General features: G+C 41.8%; 1 protein-coding gene across 1 annotated transcript in view; it reads right to left on the bottom strand.

The window, feature by feature from the left end:
• LOC103743834 (puromycin-sensitive aminopeptidase-like protein) overlaps window positions 1–19,207 on the bottom strand; it is a 57,036-nt gene extending 37,829 nt beyond the window's left edge. Inside the window, exons 1-2 of the mRNA XM_008845329.2 lie at window positions 18,777–19,207; window positions 4,620–4,704 (exon numbers count right to left, since the gene is read on the bottom strand). Coding sequence (XP_008843551.1) covers window positions 4,620–4,704; window positions 18,777–19,034 — 343 coding nt within the window. The 5' untranslated portion in view covers window positions 19,035–19,207. The remainder of the gene's footprint in view (window positions 1–4,619; window positions 4,705–18,776) is intronic.
• Window positions 19,208–27,350: the final 8,143 nt, after the last annotated feature.

Genomic DNA, 27,350 nt, shown 5'->3' on the forward strand with positions numbered 1-27,350 from the left:
TTATGTGTATGAGTGTTATGCCTGCACGAAGGTAAGTGCATCTGTGTCATGCAATGCCTGAGGAGGACAGAAGAGGCTGAAGTATAACTGAAGTTATACTCAAACACCTTTCCATTTAAAATTTCTGCATGAAATTCTGTATCACATTTTAATATATTTGTCTCAGAGATAGCTATTTTTTTCCTTTTGTTTCAATCTTCCTGTTTTATATCTTCAAAATATGACATTAAATATGTCTACTTCAAAGCAATTGTGGCTAATTGATGCTATAGGTTACCTATATATAATTCAGGATACATATTACTTAAAGTTTATGATTAAATGTGAAGAACCACTACTTTTTGTCAAATTCTTTTTTTCATTGTTCTGAAATTAATTTGGCAATATACCTGACCTGTTTTATCACATTAAACACATGTACACTCTCACATGCACATTCAAATACACTCGTACTTCAAGAGCATTAAATTTTATAACTTTATATTCATAAACCAAAGTGATGCTAGCACATCTGAAACTATGTATTTGAACCTTGTTTGATATATCTTATGTCACCAGTGACAATTTATTTTTCTTATAGAGCTAATACTATACACATACCTGGTAGAATATACTAAGGGGAAACTGGCACAAAACTTTCACGTATCATTTCTATGCAGTTTTACTCAAGCCATCTATTAATGATAAATTAAAAGACTCTTTACCTGTCAGGACCTGAGTTCAGGCACTCAAGAGTTTCGTATTTCTCCTTCAGAAGCTGATGACAATACTAATCCCTGCACGGTGTAGGGAGGTGCATTACTTGCACTGGCTGAAGTGCTAGTGATTTCACCAACCCTTGAAATGCAGAACAGTAAAAAAAAGTTTCCAGCAGTTTTCACTTGCTAGTTTCTCTTTTTTTTCTTCAAAATATTCAATCTCTACTAGGTTTAGAAATAAACCATGTTTGGGGGCTAGAGAGATGGCTCAGCAGTTAAGAGCACTGACTGCACTTGCAGAAGACCCGTGTTCGATTCCCAGCACCCACATGGCAGTTACAAATCATCCTTAACTCCAGTTCCAGGGGACTCCGAAGCCCTCTTCTGACCTCTGTGGCATTTCACAACACAGGTGCACTCACATACATGCAGGCAATACACTCATACACATAAAATAAAAATAACAGGGACACCCTGTCTCAAAAAGACACAAACAAACAAACAAAAATAATATTTTTTTAAAACTATATAAGAAAATAAATAAACCATGTTTAAAGAGACAGATGCTAACAGGTCTCAGGATTACTGCACATATCACAAGATGGCTTTTTTTCATCCTACTACACAAAAATTTCATGTATTCAAATAATTTTTCTGGTTTTACCTTAAAGCATCAAAATTTAGTGGCTACTGGTATGTTCATCAATCTTACAGAAGGCAATCATGACTATTAATGGCTATTAGATGTGATTATCTAGTTTAAGAAGGCCCCTATTATGAGCACAAAGCCCTGGAAAGAGCTGACAGTCAAATTCATAACTACTAGTTTCTTTCTCTCTTTTTTTAGTATTTTATTTATTTTTTATTTATTTTTGGTCTTTTTTGATACAGGATCTCCCTGTAGCCCCAGATGTCCTGGAACTCGGTATGTAGACCAGGCCGGCCTTGAACTTACTATTATTTTTATTTTATGTGTATGAGTGTGTTGCCTGCATTTATGTGAGTACACTCGCATCATGAAATGCCCCGGAGGTCAGAAGAGGGCTTCAGAGTTCCCCTAGAACTGGAGTTAAGAATGGGTTGTAACTGCCATGTGGATGCTGGGAATCAAACCCAGGTCCTCTGCAAGAGCAGTCAGTGCTCTTAACTGCTGAGCCATCTCTGTAGCCCCTAGTTTCTTTTCTAAAAAAAAATTTTATTATTTTCTATTTTGTATTTATGGGTGTATTGCCTGCATGTGTGTAAGTGCAATACCCTCAGAGGTGAGAAGAGAGCTTCGGAACCCCTGAAACTGGAGCTTTGGACAGTTGTTAGCCACCTTGTGGGTGCTGGGAATCGAACCCGGGTCCTCTGCAAGAGCAGACAGTGCTCTTAAGCACTGAGCCATTTCTCCAGCTCCAACTACTAGTTTCTAAAGAAACATGCCATACTCTCCTGTAAGGTAAAAATCATAAAATGCTATATCCAAAGACAAAATTGTGTGTGTGTGTGTGTGTGTGTGTGTGTGTGTAGAGGCCAAATCCATCCCTGTTCCTTATACAAACCTTAACATATCAAATTAATAAAGTGCCCATTCTCTAAAGTACATTCTAATTTAAACACGCTTCCACATGAATCCAGGTTTCTCCTGTTGCTATAAGAGGAAAGGGTTGAGAAATGCACCTCAGCTAATTCTGAAGAAATCTAAAATATTTAATACTTTATCTGAATCTCTCTGTAAAAGAGTGTGCATTTCTCAATGGGTGTGGTGGCACGCCCTTTAATCCCAGCACTTGGGAAGCAGAGGCAGGGGGATCTCTATGAGTTCAAGGCCAGTTTGGTCTACATAGTGAGTTCCAGTCCAGCTGGAACTATAGGGAGATCCTGTCTCAAAAAGACAAAATTCACTTATGCATATTTAAAACTTTTTAAGTCCTGTGAACTCTTTCCTTGCAATTTGAGTAAAGAATTAAAAAAAAAAAAAAGTGAGCTAAAACCATGCCTATCTAGCTACAATGGACTATACATTAAAAACCATACATTCACCAGACGTGGTGGCACATACCTTTAATCCCAGCACTTGGGAGGCAGAGGCAGGCAGATCTCTGTGAGTTCAAGGCCAGCCTGGTCTACATAATGGGCTCCAGGACAGCTGGGGCTACAGTACAGGGAGACCCTGTCTCAAAAAGACCAAAAAAAAAAAAAAACCATACATTCAACTTAAATGTTCTCTACCTACAACTAAGAAAGCTTGCCATGATGCAACTGGCTAAAGTGTTTCCATTTTTCCTCATAGTTGAAGAAATCATTAATCATTCTTTAACTTACCAATTTTTCAAAAGTTGGCACTTGTTCAAGTCTGTTTAAAGAATCTGTTTTTCCAAATTTAAAACACAGCAGTTTGATCTCACTTATAATCAACTGAGCATAAGTTATCTGAAGCAACGGTACAGGCAACTGCTACTGCCTCATCTTTCTAATGGCAAGGTATTTTAAGAATAATTCATAACAGAAATGTTGTCAGACCTTAAAATATACTTGAATGCTTCTCTTCAGTGTATTTTGTAAAGCAGAAAGAAAATAACAATACAAAATATAAATTAAAGACAAAATTTCGAACTTGTTTTATGTCAAATAAGAAGACTTTCTAAAAGGAAGTCTCAGGGTAACCAATAAAATATTTTGACAAGGAATGGCAAGATAAACTCAAAAGTAAAAGCCAATTCAGCCCTTTTCAGCTTATGTGGGAATAAGATTTGAGCTCCAACTTATTACAACCTTACTGAAACGACATGTCTACAATAGTTCTCATTAGAGTTTCCACACAATATAGTATGCCTCTTCTTAAAATATCTTTCCTCATGACTAACACCATCTTCAATTATGACTAGGACTTACTATCTTAATTAAAAACTACAGTTCAAGGTGAGGAAGGTCTTTTAAGAAAGACAATATTCTGGGCCTGGTATCACATGTCTTAATCCCAAACTACAGGATTCAAGGCCAGTCTGGTCTACAAAGTGAGTTCCTGGCCATCCAGGGTTAGAACATTGTTAGAATGTTCTACATTGTTAGAACCGGCCTCAAAACACACAAACAAACAAACAAACAATAACAACAAAAGAAAAACACATATAGGGGCTGGAGAGATGGCTCAGCGGTTAAGAGCACCGACTGCTCTTGCAGAAGACCCGGGTTCTATTCCCAGCACCCACATGGCAGCTACAAGCTGTTCTTATCTCCAGTTCCAGGGGAATCTGAAGCCCTCTTCTGTCCTCCGCGGTATTGCAAGACATGGGTGCACTCACATACATGCAGGCAATACACTTGTACACATAAAATAAAAATAATAATTTTTTTTCTAATTAAAAAAAATTAAGAAAAACATATATAAAACTAGGCTCCTTTGACGAACCTTTCATATTGAAGATACTTAAGTTTAAAAATAATTCATCAGCTTTATTGTTACTATATTCATTTTACATTTATTAAAATGTGATTTGCAGGGCTAGAGAGATGGCTCAGTGGTTAAGAACACTGACTGCTCTTGCAGAAGACCCGGGTTCAAATCCCAGCACCCCAGTCTCTTCTGTCCTCCGCAGACATTGCACAACACGGGTGCATTAACCTACATGCAGGCAATACAGGCATATACATAAAATAAAAATAATAAATATTAAAAAAAATTTTTAATGTGATTTGCCCAGGGCAACAAAATAAGTTGTTTCAAGTAAAATTTAAATTGACATATCTTTTATGTCATAATACACACAATAGAGCATACTATTCAAATAGTTCCATAAACATCTAAAGCGCTTTCTCTGCTTTGCATTGTTTAAAGCAATCAACACTGGTCTCAATATGAAAGAATCTCTCTCTCAATCCCTCTCTCGCTCTCTCACTCTGTCCACATAGCAAATTAAAATAGAAAACAGTTCTTACCTTCATCTCCTTCTGGTGCATATGAAGCTGTAATAATGTCAATATCAGCACAATTCATCACAATCTGATTGGTTGCCTGCCTCACCTAAGAGGAAAAGAAAACCAGCAGTAATCAGAAATAGCCCAAAGTAGTATGTTCACTCTCATCTTGAACTGTTACATGAAAAAATTTTAAACTCAGATTTCACTAAAATCTAACATACCTAAAACAGTACTTATACAACAATGGTAGAAATGAGTCAGTATTAATACCTCACATGTAAGAGATGCTAGTGACCTACCACCAAGATTAAGTCAACCTTATTTGCACGCCTTTAATCCCAGCACTTTGGAGGCAGAGGTAGGCGAATCTTTGTGAGTTCAAGGCTGGCCTGGTCTACATAGTGAGTTCCAGGAAAGCTGGGAGGGGGACCCCCTCTAAAAAAAAAAAAAAAAAAAAAAAAAAAAAAAAAAAAAGGTCATTTCCCCTTAGCCTTGATCAACAACCTGAAAATATTAAATGAAATATTCCCCATAAAATTTTTTTTTGTGTAGTGTTGAGGATAAAAAAACAAGGCCGTATACATGTTAGGCAGATACTATCATTATGATATATCTTAAGCCTGAACAACTTTTACATTTTAAATTGTGCACATAAGCTAGCTAAAGTGTTTCATGGCTGCAATCCTATCACTCAGGAGGAATAAGGCAAGTAACTAAAGTTACCGACCACTCTGGGCTATACGAGGACCTCCAGGCCAGCATGAACTACATAGCTAAATCTTCCCTTAAATTTAAAAAGAAACCAAAACACTACACAATTTAGCATGATGAAATCTCACTCTTGCCCCACGTGGTAATCATCCCTTTGACAAGCTTATTTAGACTATACACTCTACTCACAACTAGGCATTTAGAAGCCTTCTAAGTTATCAGACTGACTGTTGAGGTGTAAAAGTACTTCTATGCTTATTTTATTTAATAATAGCCCAAAGGTACAAGAAGAGTTACATAAATCAGGCATCAACCAGAGCATTAAAAATGGAAGAAGTGCTGGGCATGGTGGTGCACGCCTTTAATCCCAGCAGAGGCATGCAGATCTCTGTGAGACCAAGACCACCCTGGTCTACATAGTGAGATCAAGAATTCGCTCTTGAATCACGTGGCAACACCTGGGACAGGAAAATCATACACTACAAAGCTAGACACACTCCATGTTTTCAGGCACCAGGAGGGGTCTTCCAACACATCCCCTAGGGACAAGGGGTCACTGCTAAATGGATATAAATGAATGGATATGAGCTGGGCGTGGTGGTACTTGGGAGGCAGAAGCAAGGGGATCTCTGTGAGTTCAAGGCCAGCCTGGTCGCCATAGTGAATCCAGGCCAGCTGTGACTACAGGGAGACTCTGTCTCAAAGAGACCAAAAAACAAACAAAAAAAGAATGGATACGATGAGATTCCCTTCTACTTTTCTGCATGTTCTAGAGTTAACCATATCCTAAGGCTACTGTGTATCTTTCCATCTTTCCCAGGTATGTTTTAATATTTTTGCTACAAAACAAGGATCTCCAAACCGTGTTTTTCAATTTTACACAAATGGTATCAAAGTGTATAGAAATAATCTTTTCCAATTTGCATTATCCATTTAATATTATTTATTTGAAGACAGGTTTATAGTAATAGAGATCTAATTAATTTTAACCTCCTCATACTAGTATTCCAAGCAATGAATAAATCAATTATTTATCCAGTACCTTCCTTTTTCATTATGAATGCTTGGTCTACATATATGTATGTGTACCACATGGATACATGGCACCCAAAAAGGCCAAAAGAGGGTATCAGATTCCCCAGAACTGGAGTTACAGATGGCTGTGAGCTACCATGTGGGTGCTGGGAAGTGAACTTAGGTACTCTGCAAGAGCAGTCAATGCTCTTATCTGCTGAACCATCTCTCCAACCTCTATCCAGTCCCTTCCTAAAGAAAGTTTACTTCCACTTTTTAAAAAAATATTTTTTATTTATTACTTTTATTTTATGTGTATGAGTGTATTGCTTGCATGTATGTGAGTGCACCCATGTAGTGCAATGCCACGGAGATCAGAAGAGGGCTTCAGAGTCCCCTGGAACTGGAGTTAAGGACAGTTCGTAGCCACCATGTGGGTACTGGGAATCGAACCCAGGTCCTCTGCAAGAGCAGTCTTTTGCTCTTAACCGCTAAGCCAACTCTCCAGCCCCTACTTCCACTTCTTTTTGTTTAAATTACTTTGTTGTTTGTTTACATAAAATAGTACTACAATAAATATACTGGTCTGTGTTTTCTTGTGCACATGCAGAAGAATTTTTTCCAAGGGAAGAAACCTAACAATGATGTTTCTGGGCTGCAGAACATCTGTCTATATTCATCACCTTTACCAAGACTTGTCAAGTTACCCACCAGAGTAGTGTCAACTGACACCCCTCTGCACAAAGAAGAGGTTCAGCATCTTCTAAACCACTTAAAAATTTCCAATGATCTCGTATTCAATTGTTTTAATTATAATCTCCCTAATTAACCAACATTGATTACTAAGCATCTTTAATTTTCCTCTGGGAATTTCTTGTTTAAACCCTTGTCCCTCAAATATACAAGCTCCTCAATTCAAAGACCCCTCCCAGCCCCCCCCGAAAATATTTTTTAAACTTCTTGTAAATCCTATTTCAAAACAAAAACATCATCTAGTTTTTTAAAATTTTTAAGAGGCAATATTCTTCTACATGGTATATTTCCTAAGAACATATCCAGTTAGCACTAAAACATTTATGTCTCACGGGTTATTTCTGCTCTATATTTGAACAGGAAGGAGGGAGATCTCTTTGCCTATGCATAAACTGATTTGGGGGGTAGGGCAGGAATGGGGAGGCATTCCTGTAATCCCAGTAGTTAGAAGGCAGAGCCAAAAGGATCACTCATGAGTTCAAGGCCAGCCTAGTCTATATAGTAAATTCCAGACCAGCCAAGGCTACACAGGGAAACCTTATCTCATAAAACCAAAAAGGGGGCAGATAAGATGGCTCAGCTTGTAAAGACTGCTGCCACTCCTGACAACCTGAGGTCAGATCCCCAGTACCCACATGATGGAAAGAGAGAAATGACAAGTTGTTCTCTGACCTCAGATACACCAATACCCCCCAAAATAATAAACGTAACTTTTTAAAAGAATTACAGGAACTAGTAAACTAGTAACCAAAAAAATAAAGAAGCATTTGAGGCAGAGGCAGGTGGATCTCTGTGAGTTCCAGGCCAGCCTGGTCTACAAAGAGAGTTCCAGGCCAGCTGGATCTACAGGGAGACCCTGTCTCAAAAAGACAGAAAAAAAAAAAAAGAAAGAAGATGAAGCACTTAACTGGAATTTAATCTGAAGAGTGAAATGAATAAATATTTTCAGATTTCTAAGCTTATTTCAACAAAATAATAATAGTTGCTGGTCCACCCCCATCCCTAAATAGTTGCTGATCCTAATCCTTATCTAGGCAACCATAGTGTCTTCCATCACATCACAGGGACTTTCATTGTTCGGGGTTTTTTTTTTTTGGCTTTTTTTGGCTTTTTGAAGCGGAGTTTCCCTGTAGCCCCAGCTGTCCTGGAACTCACTATGTAGACCAAGCTGGCCTTTAACTCAGGAGATCCGCCTGCCCCTGCTTCCCAAGTGCTGGGACTACAAGCCTGGGCCACCACACCTGGCCACAGTGACTTTTTAAAGGTAGCCAAGCAGTTATCTATCAAGGTCAAGATATCTGTACCACATTACATTTGCAAATCTTTTTGGCATACTCCTACTATAACCATTCTGAAAATGTTTAGAATATTTTGGAAAGGCACAGTATACAACATCAAATTAAGAGTACACCCCAGTAGGTTTAGGAAAAATTCACCCATTTATACTAATAAACTTCTTGTTATGTAACAGCTACTCATTTTTTTTCAGGATACTGACATTTTTAGAACTGTCAAAGGGAAAAGCCAAAATTATATCTTAAAAATAGAACTCCAGCTGGGTGTGGTGGCTCACACCTTTAGTCCCAGCACTTGGGAGGCAGAGGCAGGTGGATCTCTATGAGTTCAAGGCCACCCTGGTCTATATAGTGGGTTCCAGGCCAGCTAGGGTTACAGGGAGACCCTGTCTCAAAAAGATTAAAAAAAAAAAAAAAAAAAAAAAAAAAAAAAAAAAAAAAAATTTGGATGGTTAAGAGCACACTGACTGGTCTTGCAGACCAGGGGTTCAGTTCCTGGCACCCACATGGTGGCTAACAACAGTCCATAACTACAGTTCCAAGGGATCTGACCCTGTCTCAAAAAGACCAAAAATAAATAAATAAATAAATAAATAAATCATATATTTTATATATATATATAAAACATTCATGCAGGCAATACACTCATACACATAAATTTTGTTTTTTTTTCTTTTGGTCTTTTTGAAGCAGGGTCTCCCTGTAGCCCCACCTGTCCTGGAACTCACTATGTAGACCAGGCTGGCCTTGAACTCACAAAGATCCACCTGCCTGACTCCCAAGTGCTGGGACTACAGGAGTGCGCCACCACGCCCGGCAAAAAAAAAAAAAACTTAAGTAGAATTCCATTCAACTTTCTTAAATCAGTCAATATTCTTTGCCTCATATTAAAAGATGCATTCATTTAAAAAGCTGATTAAACATAGGTCAATCTAAGGAAAGTGACTGTGTTAGCACATAATACCTGACAGGTAATAATCACTTAAAGGATGCTACACACACACACACACACACACACACACACAGATTAAATATATTCTCGTGTAATTTAAAAACCAACACCTAGGGGGCTGGAGAGGTGGCTCAGTACTGGCTGCTCTTACAGAGGACCCAGGTTCAGGTCCCAGCACCCACAAGGAGCTAACAACCAGCTATAACTCCAGCTCCAAGGGACCTGATACCCTCTTCTGGGTCTCTGTGGTCACTGCATGCATGTTATACACTTACTTGCAAGCAAAACACACACATAAAATAAAAATAAATCTTTTTTTTTTTTTTTTTGGTCTTTTTAAGACAGGGTCTCCCTGTAGGCCCAGCTGTCCTGGAACTCACTATGTAGACCAGGCTGGCCCTGAACTCACAGAGATCTGCCTGCCTCTGCCTCCCAAGCACTGGGATTAAAGGCGTGTGCCACCACGCCCAGCTAAAAATAAATCTTTTTAAAAACTTCACCTAACAGTTTACAAAGTACCTGATCACAACAATTAAAATTGAAGAATTTTGTGCTGTATCAGCTGGTTCTTTGAGTATCAGAATGAATGTCCTACCCAAGAAAGTAATTTCTAATATGCATGTGGACATAGGCGTATGTGCTGACTCGAATGGTTTAAAGTAGTCTTTCCAACAGCATGGACCTGATGATTAACTTCACTTTTCTTATAGTGACTCCATGTCATGTTGGTAAATCTTGCCTTTATTGTATTTTTTTTAATTTTTATTTTATGTGTATGCGTGTGTATTCTACTATTTAAAAAAAAAACAAAACAGGTATGAGCCAGGCCGTGGTGGTGCACGCCTTTAATCCCAGCACTCAGGAGGCAGAGGCAAGTGGATCTCTGTGAGTTGGAGGCCAGCCTGGTCTACAGAGCAAGTTCCAGTCCAGCTAGGGCTACAGGGAGACCCTGTCTCAAAAAAAAAAAGCCTTAGGCCAGGCGTAGTGGCTCACACCTTTAATCCCAGCACTTGGGAGGCAGAGGCAGGCAGATCTTTGAGTTAGGGGCCAGTCTGGTCTACACAGTGAGTTCCAGAGCTGGGGCTACAAGGAGACCCTGTCTCAAAAAAGACAAAAAAAAAAAAAAAGCTAAAAAAACCAGGTATTAGCTGGGCATGGTGGCACACACCTTTAATCTCAGCACTGGGGAGGCAGAGGCAGGCAGATCTCTGTGAGTTGGAGGCCAGCCTTGTCTCCATAGTGAATCCAGGCCAGCTGGGGCTACAGGGAGACCCTGTCTCAAAACAGACCGAAAAAAAAAAAAACAGGTATTGGGGATGGAGAGATGGCTCAGCAGTTGAGAGCACTGACTGCTCTTGCAGAGGACCTGGGTTTGATTCCCAGCACCCACATGGCAGCCACAAACTGTCTTTACCAGTTCCATGAGAATCAGATGCCTAGAATGTGGCCAGGTATGGTGGCCCATGCCTTTAGTCCCAACACTTGGGAGGCAGAGGTGGGCAGATATCTGGGAGTTGAGGCCAGCCTGATGTACATAGTGGGGCTACAGGGAGACCTCGTCTCAAAAAGACCGAAAAAAAAAAAAAATTATACACACACACACACACACACACACACACACACACACACACACAGGCATGGTGTATACCTTTAATCCCAGTGATCAGAAACAGACAGATCTGAGTTGGAGGCTAGCCTGATCTACAATACCAAGTTCCAGGCCAGCCAAGACTACAGAGTGAAAAACAAACAAAAGGAAGCAGGGTGTGGTGGGGCTGGGGAGGCAGATGCAAGCAGATCTCTATGATTTTAAGGTCAGCCTGTTCTACATAGGGAGTTCCAGGCCAATTGGGGCTACAGGGAGACCTCAAAAAAAAAACAAACAAAAAGAAACAAGAACAGAATGTTATTGTATCATTTCTTTGTTTCAACCCTAGGAATAATTCTTTTGGATTTCTATACAGACTGTACTTCAAATGAACTACATCCAAAGGGCTGGGCAGCATGACCCTTGGTAACAACTTTACAAAGTTTCCTAGGAATTACATAGGTAGCAATCTCAAGACCATTTTTCCTGAATGAGTCTACTACAATCATTCAAGAATACAACTTAAATCAGTTGTCTCAGCACTCTAGAGGCAGAGGCAGGCAGAAGCCTCCATCATCTTCCTTAACAAGTGACTTCAATATTAAAATTTTACAATAATTGTTGCCTTGGTAGAATAGTGCTATAATTTCTCAAATCAATGAGAAGCAAAAAATTAGTAAATTTAAATTGAGCCAAGTTTTCTAATAAGATATGTTGAAAGGAACAAACAGGAGAAGATCAAATTTAAGTGCCACTTTCCTTTTTTTTTTTAAAGACAAAAATCTTGTTACGTAGCTTAGGCTGGCCTTAAACTTACTACCGTAACCCAGGCTGGCCTGGAATTCAAGAACCTTCAGCCTCCATCTCCAAAGAACTGGGATTATATGTATGCACTGCCGCTCCTAGCTGTAAGTACATACCATTAACATTAAAAAAAGCTTATGTATACAGAACATTGACATTTATAATATGTAGCTTCTTACATACGCAATAAGAGTTTAAAATTATATGTAGGCATAATATGCACCTATCTTTGGGTAGCAACAGAAGTTATCTTTGGGCATTAGAAGACATGGAAATGAATTTAGTAGTCTTCCTGACTGCAAGAGTTTTGTTTGTTTTTGTTTTATTTTAATTTGTTTTTTAGGGGACAGGGTCTCATGTAGCCCAGGCTGGCCTCAAACACATTATATAGCCAAGGATGACCTCAAACATCTGATCTTCCTGCCTTTACCTCCCAAGTGCTAGGACTACAAGCATATGTCACCATACCTGGCTTTTTATGGTACTGGGGAACAAACCCAGGTCTTTGTGCATGGTGGGCAAGCAAGCACTTTATCAACTGAGTTATGTCCCCAGTCCTAATGGTGACATTTTCCAAAGTATAGTTATGAACAGTCTGAAACAATAGGGCAAAATATTGAATCTAGATGAGTTACTTTTTTTCCTGTATTTCTAAAATATTTCCTGATTTAAAATAAAATTTGAAAGAGATCACAAATGACCAAATAAACCAAGAACCATATGCTTATATGGTATTCCAAAGGAAATCTCTAAAATCAGGAGTTAGCTGAGGGTGGTACACACCTTGAATCCCAGCACTCTAGAGGCAGAGGCAGGAGGATCTCTGTGTTCAAGGTCAGCCTGGTCTACAGAGTTGAGTTCCAGGTCAGCTGGAGCTACAGGGAGACCCTGTTTCAGAAAGGCCAAATAAAATAAAATAAAATAAAATGAGGAGTTAATCTCAGGTAACAATAAAATAATTATCAGAAGGCTCAGTCCTTTGCCACTGACTTGTGCACAGATTAAAATAGATTTACAATAAAAAAAAAGCTTACTTATGTAGCAAAGTTCAAAGAAACTTCATAGATAATTTACTACTGAAGTTCACATTTATCCAGGTTGTATTAGACAATATCAATAATCTAGAACCAGGAAGTTAAAAAAAAAAAAAAGGCATGTACACAATAGCAAAATAGATGATACAAAGTCCACACAAAGTTCAGACCCTTTACTTGGTGAAACTCTCACTTGGAAACTTATTTTTAAGCTCAAACAAGCTTGTTTGTCTGTTTACACTGACTTCAGCCTAAGTCCAGGAAAACAGAAGAGGGGAGAAACTGCACAACAGGCAGCAATGAGACACATCAAGCAGCAAGAAGCAATAGCCTGAGCACAGGAAAACAAACAAAACTGGAAAGAACAGATATTAAGTTGATGAATTATACAGAGCATAGTTTGAGGTAACTTCCATGATTTAAGTATTCTAGCATTAGTGACAGATGTTCAGAATGATCCTGTGTTTCAAAAAAGAAAGAAAAAGAAATCTAGAGTGTGAAGAATTATAAAGCCTAAACATTTCCACCCGAAGGAGAAGCCTGATTTATATGGGAAATTCACTATAGAATTTTGTGACAGGTAACATTAGAAAAAGCTTAGTAAATCAAAGTTTTATTTTCAGGGAGCTGTGCTGCAAGGGCTTGAGTCTAACCTAAGTCCCTTCATATCCTAAGTCCTAAGCATGTGCTCTACCACTGAGCTGTAGCGCCCACAGAACAGTCCAGCTTCCCTGTCTCCTTCCTTTCTTCCTTCTTTCCTTCCTATGTGTCTCTGTCCTTTGAGACAGGGTCTCACTATGTAGCCCTGGATGATTTAGAACTATGTAAACCATTCTGGCCTTGAACTTATGGCAATCCTCCTGCTTCTGCCTCCCAAGGGCTAAAATCACATGCGTGAGCCACTAGGTAGAGTTTAGTTTTATACTAAACTTGTATATTTTAAAAACTGAACAGAAAAAAAATGTGAACAAATTCCTTAGTAGCCATCTTCTAAATTTTATTTATTTACTCATTTATTTGCTGAGCAGTGACGTCAAGTCCTTGAAGCACATATTCTTACCACTAAGCTATCCCCCTTAACACCTAAAATTTAAGACCAATTAATCATCTGACATAATGCTAACAAATATTGCTTTTCTAAAATTAATAATAATAATTAATAATAAAACTGCCATTAGGCAGGCAGTCATAGTGGCGCATGCCTTTAATCCCAGCACTCGGGAGGCAGAGGCAGGCAGATCTCTGTGAGTTCTGGTCTACATAGCCAGTTCCAGGCCAATGGAGCTGGAACTGGGGCTCCAGGGAGACCCTGTCTCAAAAAGACCAAAAAACTGTCATCAATGACTACAGGGAAAATACGAAAAATTTGAGCAAAAAAATTTTATTAACACCAAGCTGACAATATCATTTACTTAGATGCCAAGTTGTCAGTCTGCTGAACAAACTCCTGTATCTGTGAGACTGTTACTGCCAACTTAGCCATCTCCAGCATGAACATGGTATTGGTGGAGCCAGAGACTGGCCAATATATCCTGATTTCTGGATTTCATGCATAAAGTTGGTTTCTCTGATACAGATAAAAATATTTCCATAAGAGACCTGTGCCAACCCCTACACAGTCATAATCTGGATCTGTGGTCACATTCATATAAACCTATAATCCACTTTATTTAATTGCCTATAATAGAAGGTCAGAATGTGAAATATCTACAAAAGTTCATTGATCTCAACAGGGTATGCTAGTGCATACCAGTAATCTGAGCACTAAGGAGACAGAGGCAGGTGGATCTCATGGGCCAGCCTGGTCTAACACAGTAAGTTCCAGACCAGCTGGGCTACTGGGAGACTATGTCTCAAAAAAAACCCAAAAAACAAAAACAAAACAAAGCTGGGCATGGTGGCACATGCATTTAATCCCAGCACTTGGGAGGCAGAAGCAGGCAGGTCACTGTAAGTTCAAAGCCAGCCTGGTCTATATAGCAAGTTCCAGGCCAGCTGGGGTTACAGGGAGACCCTGTCTCAAAGAGACCAAAAAAAAAAAAACCCCCAAACAAACAAACAAACAAACAAATAACAGAAAGTCCCTTGATATCAACTATTCAATATAAAAGAGAAGAGAATTAAATAAACTAATTATGAGCCTAGAAATTTCTCTAAGCCTATAACAAAATATTTCCAAAACTCCAGAAGCTGGGTAACTAGCTCATACCTATAATCCTAGTGCTCAGAAGGCTGAGGCAGGAGGACTGCTGAGTGTTTAAAGACAGTCTGGGAAACACAGTTTGGGATCAGGTTGGAACAGAATGAGACCTCGCCTCGAACACATAACAAAAACCTGCAGACTGTTTTCTAAGAGTCACCTATGTAAAAGACAATTTTTAAATCATTACATATTGTCTAATTTTTTCACCTTTCACAGGAGTCCAACACCCTAGGCCAGGTTAAAAATCCACTTAGTTTCTAATATGTAACTTGCACAAACACTGGTCTTATCATAAAATTTTGCAACTGAAGCAACTTGCAATACTTTGTGTAATGTGATAACAACTGTTAGGAAAGTGACCTAATGTATTAATAATTCTAGGGGTTTAGAATATTTTTTTGGGGGGGTGTCTCTGAGACAGAGTCTCCCAGTAGCCCCAGCTGGCCTGAAACTCAAGAGATTTGCCTACCTCTGCCTCCCTAGTCCTGGGATTAAAGGCGTGCCCCACCAGGCCTGGACCTAATGCCACAATTTAAACTTAAAACTTGAAACAAAATAAACTTATAATTTCAACATATAGAATTATTTAACTACCATCAACCCTTGCACTTCCAAAGGGACAATTAGAAAGTCAAATCATCCTTAATAAACCTGTTATGTTAGATTCACTATCATGCTACCTTTATGCCGCCACCTAGCCTGAGGAGAATTTCTGAAAAAAAATTCTGAGGGCCATCAAGATGGCTCAGCAGTAAAGGCACCTGCTGCTCTAAAGCCTGATGACCTGAGTTCAATCCCCACAACCCACATGGTAAAATGACAGAATTGACCCCCACAAGTTATTCTATGACCTCTACAAGTATGCTATGGCAACACACAACACACACACACACACACACACACACACACACACACACATTGTGCATGCATGCAAAATAATGTAAAAAAGTTTTTTAATACTTTGGAAAGTCCATCCTACTAAAAAGATCCTTTATTTCCTTGTATCAAATTAACAAATCAGACAGACACAAAGGTGCACCTGCAACTCCAGCTACTCTAGAGTCTGCGCATGAGGATAGTGCATTCAAGGCCAGACTGGGCAATACAAGAAGACCCTCCCCTTCTGAAAAGGTAAACAAATTAAGTCCCTGCTAATACCTAACATATTACCATGTGCTTCCTCAGTGACAGAAAAGTCTTCCATATCTTTTTAGGTAAGTAGAAAAAAAGAGGTAAAAGCATTTTCCATGGAAGTCTGACAACCTGAGTTCAATTCCCAGATCCCAGGGTAGAAGGAAAGAGTAAGTCTCAAAAGTTGATCTCTACCACACACTGTGCCATGCCATGCACGCATTCACCCACACTCATATATGTACACCATACACACATACACAAATAGTAATTTTTTTTTATGTGTATGTGTGTATTGCCTGCATGTAGGTAAGTGCACCCGTGTCGTGCAATGCCCAAGGAGGACAGAAGAGGCTGTCAGATACCCCTGGAACTGGAGTTAAGGACAGTTGTTAGTTGCCATGTGGGTGCTGGGATTTGAACCCGGGTCTTCTGCAAGAACAACCAGTGTTCTTAACCGCTGAGCCATCTCTCCGGCCCCATAATAACATTTTTTAAAAGGTGGGTAAGCAGCAGTTTGTCACTACTTGTTCTAACAATTCAATAAAACCTACTTTTTTTTTTTTTGAGACAGGGTCTCAATATGTAGTCCAAGCTGGCTCTGCCTCTCCAGTGCTGGGACTGAAGGTGTGCGCTACTGCCCCCAGCAAAACTCAATAACTAATAAAAAATATGTACTTTTTCCCTTTGAAATTTCTTCACTCAATAGGTACACCTTCCAGAATTATGAACTCATTATGTCAATTTTTTAAAAAAGCTGGGCGTGTAGCTCACAACTTTAATCCCAGCACTCGGGAGGCAGAGGCAGGTGGATCTCTGTAAGTTCAAGGCCAGCCTGGTCTACATAATGAGTTCCAGGACAACTGGGGCTACAGGGAGACCCAGTCTCAAAAAGACCGAAAAAAAAGTGTGTGTGTGTGTGTGTGTGTGTGTGAGAGAGAGAGAGAGAGAGAGAGAGAGAGAGAGAGAGGAGAGAAGGTGTCAAAGAAGGCCAGAGAGGGAGAGATAGAAAGAGGGAAGGTGTCAAAAGAAGGCCAGATGTATGGGAGCACCCCTCGAGCTGGAGTTATAGGAGGTGTGAGCTGCCTGATGTGGGTGCTAGAAACCAAACTCAGGTCAGGCTCTTAACTGCTGAGCCACCTCTCACCAGCCAGCCCCCAATGTAATCTTTTTAATGTTAGTCTTTTCACATACTTCAAACTCATCCATGGCTATGTCCTTCCTCCAAAGTTTTTCCAAGTCACAATACACACTGTTTACAATCCCTGCCATCTGCCCCCTGCCAACATATATTAAACAACTCTAGTCATTTGGCTGAAGCCATAGTTTCCTAAATAATACTCTCAAATCCTAATTTAGATCCAACATGCACTCATCCTGATTTACAGTCTTAATGGAAGAGTTGTGAGACACCTCACTATCACAAAATTGAGTTCTGCCTTTTGATGCAACCAGAACCTAAAGTCTTCATGCTTTCAAACCAATGCCCCAAATCTAACAGTGTACTTTTAAATTCTGTACTTTTGCACAAATTTTCAAACTGAGTGCCATATTTCCTTGGCTTTCAAGGACAACTGACAACTTCCAATTCTTTCCAGTTTCTTTAAATTCACTGCTACACACGACCAGCTCTTTCAGGTTGAGGCCTTCTGGCTCCCCAACCTTTAGCTGCAGGAGGCAAAGAAATGAAACCAAACATATTTACCACCATTCGTTTCACAGCTATTAAAACAGCTCCCAATTCTCATTTCAGATTCCCCATAACACAGCATGTAATGTGTGTTATATATCTGTTTGGGACCTTTGGAGGAAATCTATACTAAACGGTCTCCAAAATCAAACAACACTTTAAGATAATGCTGCGGGGAGGAGGGAGGAGAGTATTTTTCACCAAAAACTGCAAAGAGTAATGGAATATTTTCAGCAGTGGCATGCCAAACCTGACAGCTTCTTTCAGAGGAGGGTACTGACTGCTAAGCAACTATCACTGCAGCAATAAATCCAGCTTCAAAGGTTGCACAAGCAATGAAGACACGAGGAAACTGAGCTGGGGTCCTCCCGCAGCTTCTCCAGAGGTTAGGAGAACAAAGTCACTGCAGCACTGTCATTTGAGGGGAAGGGGGAGGGGGCGGATCATCTCGCAAAGCCGGCCCCTGGGCTGGATCAGGCCGAGAGAAGTCCGCGAGGCTGCCTGGGATTAACATTCTCGTTCCACTCTGCCCCCTTCTACAAGCTCCCTCCTCGCTCCGCAGAGCCAGACGACCGCCCCTTCCAATCTATCCTCCGTGGGGTGTAGGAACAGCCAGGAAAAAGAACAGAGTCAGGCGGCAGAGACCGAGCGGGGACTTCTCCGGCCCCTCCGGCGTCCCCAGCCCCCACCCCCGCCGCTCGCCAAGCACGACCCAGCCCGGAAGGCCGGGGTCGGGGGCGCTGCACACAGGTGTGCTGGCCCAGGAGGGGCCCCGCGCCCGGCCCTCTGCTCCAGCGGCGCACCGCGGCTCCCGCCTGCCCGGTTGGGCAGAACACGCCGGCCTCGCGGCCGCCCCGAGGAGCGCTCCCGCACCCGAGTCGCCTCCGGGCCTCGGCACCAGGGCCCACAGGCCCTCCCGGCCCCGGCCTCCAGTCCGACCCGGGGGCGCGGCCTAACTGCTCGCTAGCTGCTCGCCCCAGGCGCCCGAGGGTCGCCGTACCTGGGCGGCGGCCTCCAGCTTGCCCTCGAAGGTGAAGTCCAGCAAGTCGGGCTTGAGGCAGAGGCTGTAGTTGATAGGAGACACATCGGCGGGCAGCCGCTCGAAGGGCCTCTTCTCCGGCATCGCGGCGAGGCCCAGGCTGTGGAGGCGGCGGTGGTGGCGAGAGGAGCGGCTGAGGAGAAGGAGGAGGGGAGGAGGCGGAGGGCCGAGGAAGAGCAGGCGGCGAGCGAGGGAGGGGGCGGCGGCTGCCAGCCACATCCACCGAGCGCGGGCGACCGCCTGATGAGAGCAGCCGGGGAGCCTGGGGGTGGGGAGAGACCCAGCAGAGTGCAGGGGCCGGAGGGCGGCAGTGCGGGCGGGCGGGATGCCTACGGGGAAAGGGGCGGAGGGGAGAGCCGAGGAGGAGTGCCCTCCAGGAGGGAGGAGGGCTGAGAGGGAGGTGGCAGCGCCTGCGTGCGCGGCCCCGAGGGCCGAGCGCGGCCCCGCGGGGCGCGCGCACAGAGGGGCGGGGTGGCGAGGGCGCGGCCTGCGGGCCCCGGGGCGCGGGCAGCTGGGCGCACCGCACTTGTCCTACCGGGCGAAGAGGCGGTGTCCGAGCCAGGTTGGGACGCTCACCCTAGTGGGCACTACGCGCCGCCTGGCTTGTGAATGCTGCCTCCACAGCAGCTCTGTAAACCCAACCTCGAGGCTCTTTGGCCTTTTCGTCAATGAAGTGGCAAGTTTAAGGGATGCTTTGAGAATTTAATCAGAAAAGCTTTAGTTCTCCAAGTCATTGCGCCTGCTAGTGTGGTTTGGATCTTAGAGGGGGTGATTTCGAACATTAGAAGGACGTTTGTTTCCATGATTTAATGCTTAAAATGCAATGCTGGGGCTGGAGAGGTGGCTCGGCGGTTCAGAGCACTGGCTGCTCTTGCAGAGGATCTGGGTTCGATTCCCAGCACTCGCATGGCAGCTTAACAATCGTCTGTAACGCCAGTTCGGGGGATCCAACACCCTCTTCTGGTCTCCACAGGCATTGCAGGACACGGGTGCACTTACATGCAAGCAATTCATTCATTCGTTCACATAAAAATATATAAATAAGCCGGGCGTGGTAGCACACGCCTTTAATCCCAGCACTCGGGAGGCAGAGGCAGGCGGATCTCTGTGAGTTCAAGCCCAGCCTGGTCTACATAGTTCCAGGACAGCTGGGGCTACAGGGAGACCCTGTCTCAAAAAGAACCCCCCCCAATATTATATATATATATATAATATTTTAAAATACAATGCTTCAGACTGAGCACATGCCTGTAATACCAACGGAAGCTGAGGCAGGAGGATTGCCATGGGTTCAAGGCCAACCTGGTCTCCAGAGTGAATTCCAGGTTGGTCTGATCTTAACACAAATACACCAGAAAATAATAACAATGATAAATTAATAAAATACTTATGTTTCCCTTTTTTTTTTTTCTTTCCTTTTGTGATGCTGGGAATCAAAGCCATAGATTTGTACTTGGTAGACAAGCACTTTGCCCCTGAGCTACATCCCCCAGCTTCTTAGTTTTTGTTTTGCTTTGTTTCTGCCTTCTTAAATAAAAAGACTTCACCAATTGTGACTTGTGAATAGTGTATTTACTGTGGCTCTCTCCATTCTGTAGATAACTCCATAAATTTAGACCTATATATTTAAAAGTATAGAAAGATATATATATAAAAAAAGGAAAGGTATGAGACTAGAGGGATGGCTCAGCGGATAAGAGCACTGACTGCTCTTGCAAAGGACCTGAGTTAATTCCCAGCACCCACATGGCAACTAACAATGCAACTGTCTGTAACTCCAGTTCCAAGGAATTTGACCCTCTCTCTTCTGACCTCCTCCAGCGTCGCACTACACTTACACACATGCAGACAATACACTCATACACATAAAATAAATAAAAACATTTAAAAATAATTTTTTAAAAAGAGAAAGATATTTATTCCTGAAATCATATTCCTTTGTAGAAACTTATAAGGTAGACCCAAACGTTAGTTTCTAAAACTCAATGGAGAATGTTGTGCTAGGCTAGCACTGTCCATATTCTGTGATATACTAGGCAGAATGAAACAATTTAAATTGATTGCTTTTTTTATTTTTATTTTTATTTCTTTTTGTCTTTTTTGAGACAGGGTCTCCTTGTAGCCCCAGCTGTCCTGGAACTCACTATGTAGACCAGGCTGCCCTCGAACTCACAGAGATCTGCCTGCCTCTGCCTCCCAAGTGCTGGGATTAAAGGCGTGTGCCACCAGGCCCGGCTGATTGCTTCTTATTTAACCAAACATATCCAGAATCTTATAGTTTCAACATGTAATCAATTGTATTAATGAGATATTTTTTAGACTGACTCAATGTGTATTGTGTATTTATAGCCTATCTCAATTCTGACTAGCCAGATTTCAAATGTTCAATAGTCACACATGGGCGGCACAGTTTTGGACATTCACTCTATCCTGTTGTCTTCTAAATCCTACATGGTGTTTAGAAAGGCAGACTAGAAAGCAGCACACCTTTCAAACTAAGATGTGATGGCATCTTTTGTTATATGGATGCATTCCTATGACCACTTCAGCCATAGAAATAATCATAACAACCTAACAATAACTGTTATTTAGTATTTATTAAATACTTGCTAAACACTTTTCACACATTAAGCTCTCAGAAACTCTGTAAGTTGGACATTATTCTGTTTTATTGATACAAAACCTGACACATAGAAAATTAATGACTTGCTCAAGACCATACAGCTAAAATAATTGGCAGAACATGCTTTTCTCTCCTTGAGAATTTTACAGCAACTTCCCTCTTTTCCTTTTTTCTTTCTTTTTTTAAAATTTTATTTATTTATTTATTTATTTTTGTTTTTGGTCTTTTTGAGACAGGGTCTCCCTGTAGCCCCAGCTGTCCTGGAATTCACTATGTAGACCAGGCTGGCCTTGAACTCACAGAGATCCACCTGTCTCTGCCTCCCGAGTGCTGGGATTAAAGGCGTGCACCACCGAGTCTGGCTCTCCTTGAGAATTTTACAGCAACTTCCCTCTTTCTTAACTCTGCAGTTTTATTTTATTCTAATCCAACTATACCTCAGCTCCTCAAAATGTTTTCATTGTGAAAACCCATAAGGCTTTATCATGTCAGTCAAAGCAAAATTGATTCATGACCATTTTAAGCTGTTTGTGATTTTGCCATACTTACCATTTTCCCAGAGCTGTTTTTTCTTACCCTTTAACATAAACTCTGTCTTCTAACCTGTTTACTGTTTGGCCTTTCAGCTTGCTCATTCTTTCTTCTCTACCATTGCTCATGCATTTTTGGTAGAATGACCTCCTCACCCTTATTTTGACAAACCCATGCCCCTCCCTTCCTTTAAAACACCTTTTCCGGAAAGTCCTCATTGACTAACTCCACCCAACTCCAATCCCTTTCCCATCAGCTCACAGCACTGATTTTTGCTGACTTATTTGTACTACTTCAGTTTTGTAATTGAATATTAGATTTCCTTTTCTTGTAAATCTTTGCAAGATATACTGCAGGAGTTTGCTGCTTGCTTTTATTTATTTTAGTCTTCTAAAACTGGGTCTCACAAGGGGGGCATGTTGGGGCACGCCTTTAATCCCAGCACTTGGGAGGCAGAGTCAGGTGGATTTCTGTGAGTTCAAGGCTGGCCTGGTCTACATAGTGAGTTCCAGGACAGCTGGAGCTACAGGGAGACCCTGTCTCAAAAAAGACCAAAAAAACAAAAATAAAAACTGGGTCTCTCCAGAGCCCAGGCTGGTCTCACTGTGTGGACTAGGCTGGCCTTAAACTTTCAGGAATCCTCTTGCCTCAGCCTTTCCAGTGCTGGGTTACAGGCATGCGCCTACTTAAGGTTTTGTTTCCTTGTTTTCTTTTCATCCCCTTTTTTTTCTTCTCTTGACAGGGTCTCACACTGTAGCCCAAGCTGGCCTTGAACTCATGGTTATCTTCCTGCCTCAGCCTCCTGGGTGCTAGGGTTACAGGCTTAAGCTACCACACCTATCTCTGTTTTTCTTTTCTTTTTATCCTTTTTTTTTTTTCCCCCAGGCCTTTTGAGATAGGGTCTCCCTGTAGCCCCAGCTGTCCTGGTACTCCCTATGTAGACCAGGCTGGCCTTGAACTCACAGAGATCTGCCTGTCTCTGCCTCCTGAGTGCTGGGATTAAAGGTGTGCGCCACCATGCCCCGCTCCTCTGTTTTTATTGTCTTTCTTCTATTTCATTTATTTTTCTTTCCTTTTGGGGGGGTCTTTTTTGAGACAGGGTCTCCCTGTAGCCCCAGCTAGCCTGGAACTCACTATGTAGACCAGACAGGCCTCAAATTCACAGAGATTTGCCTGCCTCTGCCTCCCAGGAGCTGGGATTAAAGGCACATGCCACCACACCTGGCTTCATTTATTTTTCTTAAGTGTTCACTCTCTACTTTTTTTTTTAATTTTTAAATTTTATGTGTGTGCGTGTATTGCCTGCATGTAGGTAAGTGCACCTGTGTTGTTCAATGCCCTCTGAGGTCAGAAGAGGCTGTCGGATCCCCTAGGACTGGAGTTATGGACAGTTGTTAGCTGCCGTGTGTGCCGGGATTCGAACCCAGGTCTTCTGCAAGAACACCCAGGGTTCTTAACCGCTGAGCCATCTCTCCAGCCCCTCTACTTCTTTTATTACATTTAGTCCTGGGCCCTGAACAAACTATAACTCAATTGTTACTAAGCTGACCAGCCAATTGGCCTAGAGAGAATATCTTACTCAGCCTGTTGTCTTTTTCTGTACAAGATAAGTGCCCCACAGAGAAACTGTGAACCTAAGACAATCCCAGGAGGTTCCAATGCAGCGAGTCAAGGGTGAACCCCCACTCTGGTATAGTCAGTCACATTTCCCCACCTGTAATTGGATGGCAGACAGGAATGAAGAACTCCAGAGCGCTTGGAAACTCACTTTTCTCCATGGTACTTCTGAAGGAGTTGAAAGTCAGTAATGTCTCAAGACCCTTACCCTACTTTTCACAGATTTCTAGGCATCTGTCTATCAAGCTCTTGAAATTCTATAGATTAAAAACCCATGCTAGTCCATAAGCTTCAATGAAAAGTTAAGAAGGGAGCTGGCACTCGCCTCCAAGCCTCACAACCTGAGTTTGATTCCCAGAACTTGCATAGAGAACCAGCTTCTGCAAGTTGTCCTCTGACCTTCACTTGTACTGTGTCACTTTGTATGTGCATCCACAGACACACATACACACACACACACACACACACACACACATATACATACACACACACACATACACACACATGCACGAAGAAATACAAAAAAAAATTAAAAGTTAAGAAGGTCAAGTATAGTGGCTCATACCATAATTGTAATCCAGTACCGAGAGGGCTAAGACAGGAGGATTAGCCTGGGCTACATAGTGAATTCCAGGCCAGCCTGGACTACATTGTAAGACCCTGTCTCCAAAACAAAACAACCACACAGGCAAAAAAAACAAACCTAGCATCTTTGTCTTCATTATCCAGGTGTGGTGGGATGCCTATAATCCCAACACTTGGGAAGTAGAAGCAGGAGGATCAGAAGCTCAAAGTTCAAGGTCATCCTCAGTTACATAAAGAGTCTGAGGCTAGCCTATGCTACATGAGACCTTCTTTTAAAAAAAAAATGTTAATAAGTTGGGCCAGGGATATAGCTCAGTAGTGCTTGCCTAGCCCTAGGATCAAGACTAAGGACACAAGGAAATAATTTCAATGTCATCCCTGACTTTACACCTTAGAACAAGCCGGTTTTTTAAAAAATATTTTATTTGTTTTTTATTTTTATTTTTTATTTGATGTGTATGAGTGTTTTGCCTGTATGTATGTGAGTGCACCTGTGTCATGCAATGCCGCGGAGGTCAGAAGAGGGCTTCAGACTCCCTGGAGCTGGAGTTAAGGATGGTTCATAGCCGCCATGTGGGTGCTGGGAATCGAACCCAGGACCTTTGCAAAAGCAATCAGTGCTCTTAACCACTGAGCAATCTCTCCAGCCCCTTATTTATTATTTTTATTTTATGTGTATGAGTGTATTGCTTGCATGTATGTGAGCACACCTGTGTGGTGCAATGGTGCAGAGGTCAGAAGAGGGCTTCGGATTCCCCTGGAACTGGTTCATAGCCACCATGTGGGTGCTGGGACTTGAACCCAGGTCCTCTGCAAAAACAGTCAGTGCTCTTAACCACTGAGCCATCTCTCCAGCCCCTAGAACAAGTCTTATACATTTCCTGCCTCACTTTTCCCATCAGTAAAGGAGATATATATATTTCACTTGTAGTTAAAGAATTTCTATGTAAAAGTCTATCACTTTCTTGGAGTTAGAATGGCCTTTGTAGCACAAGTGGGTAAAGAGCTGGCAAAACGATACATGGAGCAAATGTAAATCACCAAAAGTTTTTTTTTTTTTGTCTTTTTGAGACAGGGTCTCTCTGCAGCCCCAGCTGTCCTGGAACTCACTATGTAGACCAGGCTGGCCTTGAACTCACAGAGATCTGCCTGTCTCTGCCTCTGGAGTGCTGGGATTAAAGGCGTGTGCCACCACGCCCAGCGCAAATCACCAAAAGATGTTTTAAAGAAAGACAATATAAATGAGTTAGATTAAGGAACCATAATATTCAGGTAGGAGAGAAAGAAACTCTGGCTGTGGAACATGGAAAAGGGAAGGGAAAGAAATAAAGAATTTGGGAGACCATTATAAAATCCACCATATTAGATCAAAATAAAAGATTACTGTTACTGTTTAGCCTCCCTGACTTAGAAATTACAGGTTCAGGTTCAATGTCAATCTCAAGTATGGAAATTATAACTCTACTTCCACTGATGTGAGTCTTACCTGCGGAATATGATGAAGGAGTTCCAAAAGCCCCTATGCAGTCAAGAATGCACAGAAAGTTGTAAAGCAATCCATCAAAAACTGATACCATAGGATCCCAGTCTTGAGTCTTCTGAAAGTTAAAATGGCTGTTGGAATGACAGTTGGAAATGTAAATAAGCAAAATGTAACCTATCCAGCCTGTGTTCTCCAAGAAGAGAAACTGGTTTTAATATGCTTTTAAAAAGTATATCACATGGCTGGACATGGTGGCACAAGCCTTTAATCCCAGCACTTGGGAGGCAGAGGCAGGAGGATCTCTGTGAGTTCAAGGCCAGCCTGGTCTCCATAGTGAGTTCCAGGACAGCTGGGGCTACAGGGAAACCCTGTCTCAAAAAGACCAAAAAACAAAGTATATCACACTGGAGCCAGCAAGATGGCTCAGTGGGTTAAGGGCTCTGCCACTAAGCCTGAATGAAGATCTGAGTTCAATCCGTGGAACCCACCTGGTGGAAGGAGAGAACTGACTCCCACAAGCTGTCCTCTGACCTCCACATGCATGCTGTAGCATCTGCAAACACATAAATGAATAAAATAATAAATAAATAAATTGATAAAAGGTACACTATAGTAATTTGATATATCTAGTATACCATATATGTGGTATGGTGATAGGGAGATAGATTTATTTAGTTTTTTGTTGTTCTGTGTTACTGGGGAATTTAGCCCAGGGACTTGTGCATAGTAGGCAAACATTCTACCACTGCGCTACATCACAGTCCAGGTTTATTTATTTGAGTGGGACAATGATATTCTGTAGATCCAAATGAAGCCAAAGATAGGTCCTGTTTAGCCCCCAAAATTTCTGTTTCTCTTGGTATCTTTCCATCAGGAAGTTGAAAGAGTTAGACATTTCCACCTGTCTCACTTCCTTTCTTGCCCCACTCTTTTTTTTTTTTTTTTTTTTAACCAGTACTTCTGGTCTGCTTCTCCTAATCTTATGTACCAACCCTGAATGACTAGCAACTGCATGACTAAACCCAGTCTTGGTGAACTTCAGCCTGAGATGGGCCTTTTCACCTCTGTCTTCTTATGAAGAGGGCTCTTTGCAGAATGTGAGGGAGTGAAGCCAATAGCTGCAGTCAAGAATGCATTATGTCTGTGTCTGTAGCATGGGTCTCTGGAATGCTGTTGCAATGTTGCTTGTGGACTCCCAAGTCTTTAAAAGTTACAGTGTTCTGGCACTGGCATGCTAGCCTTGGGTTTCAGTGATGGTTGCCTTGCCTTAAAAAAAAAGTCCAGCAGAGATGGCTCAGTGTGTGGAAGTTCTTGCCACACAGACCTGGCAACCTGAATTGGACTCCTAGAATCCATGTAGAGGCAGAGGGAGAAAGCCAGCTCCACAGTGTGTCCTCTGACCGCCACACTTGTGCCTTGACACTTGTTCCCACACACATGCCTCCCTCTCGCTCTCATACACACACAATAATAATAAGAAATAAATAAGAAGCCCGGTGTGGTGGTATACACCTGTAGTCCCAGGACTTGGGACTCTGTGAGTTCAAAGCTAGCCTGGTCTACATAGTGAATTCTAGGCCAGATGGGGCTATAGAGAGACCCTGTTTCAAAAAGACAAAAAAAAAAAAAAAAAAAAAAAAAAAAAAAAAATTTTAAAAAATAAAAAAAATTTTTTAAAAAAAGGAAAAAAAAGCCC

Source organism: Nannospalax galili, unplaced genomic scaffold (genome assembly GCF_000622305.1).
Source record: "Nannospalax galili isolate Female #2095 unplaced genomic scaffold, S.galili_v1.0 scaffold1382, whole genome shotgun sequence".
Taxonomy (NCBI): domain Eukaryota; kingdom Metazoa; phylum Chordata; class Mammalia; order Rodentia; family Spalacidae; genus Nannospalax; species Nannospalax galili.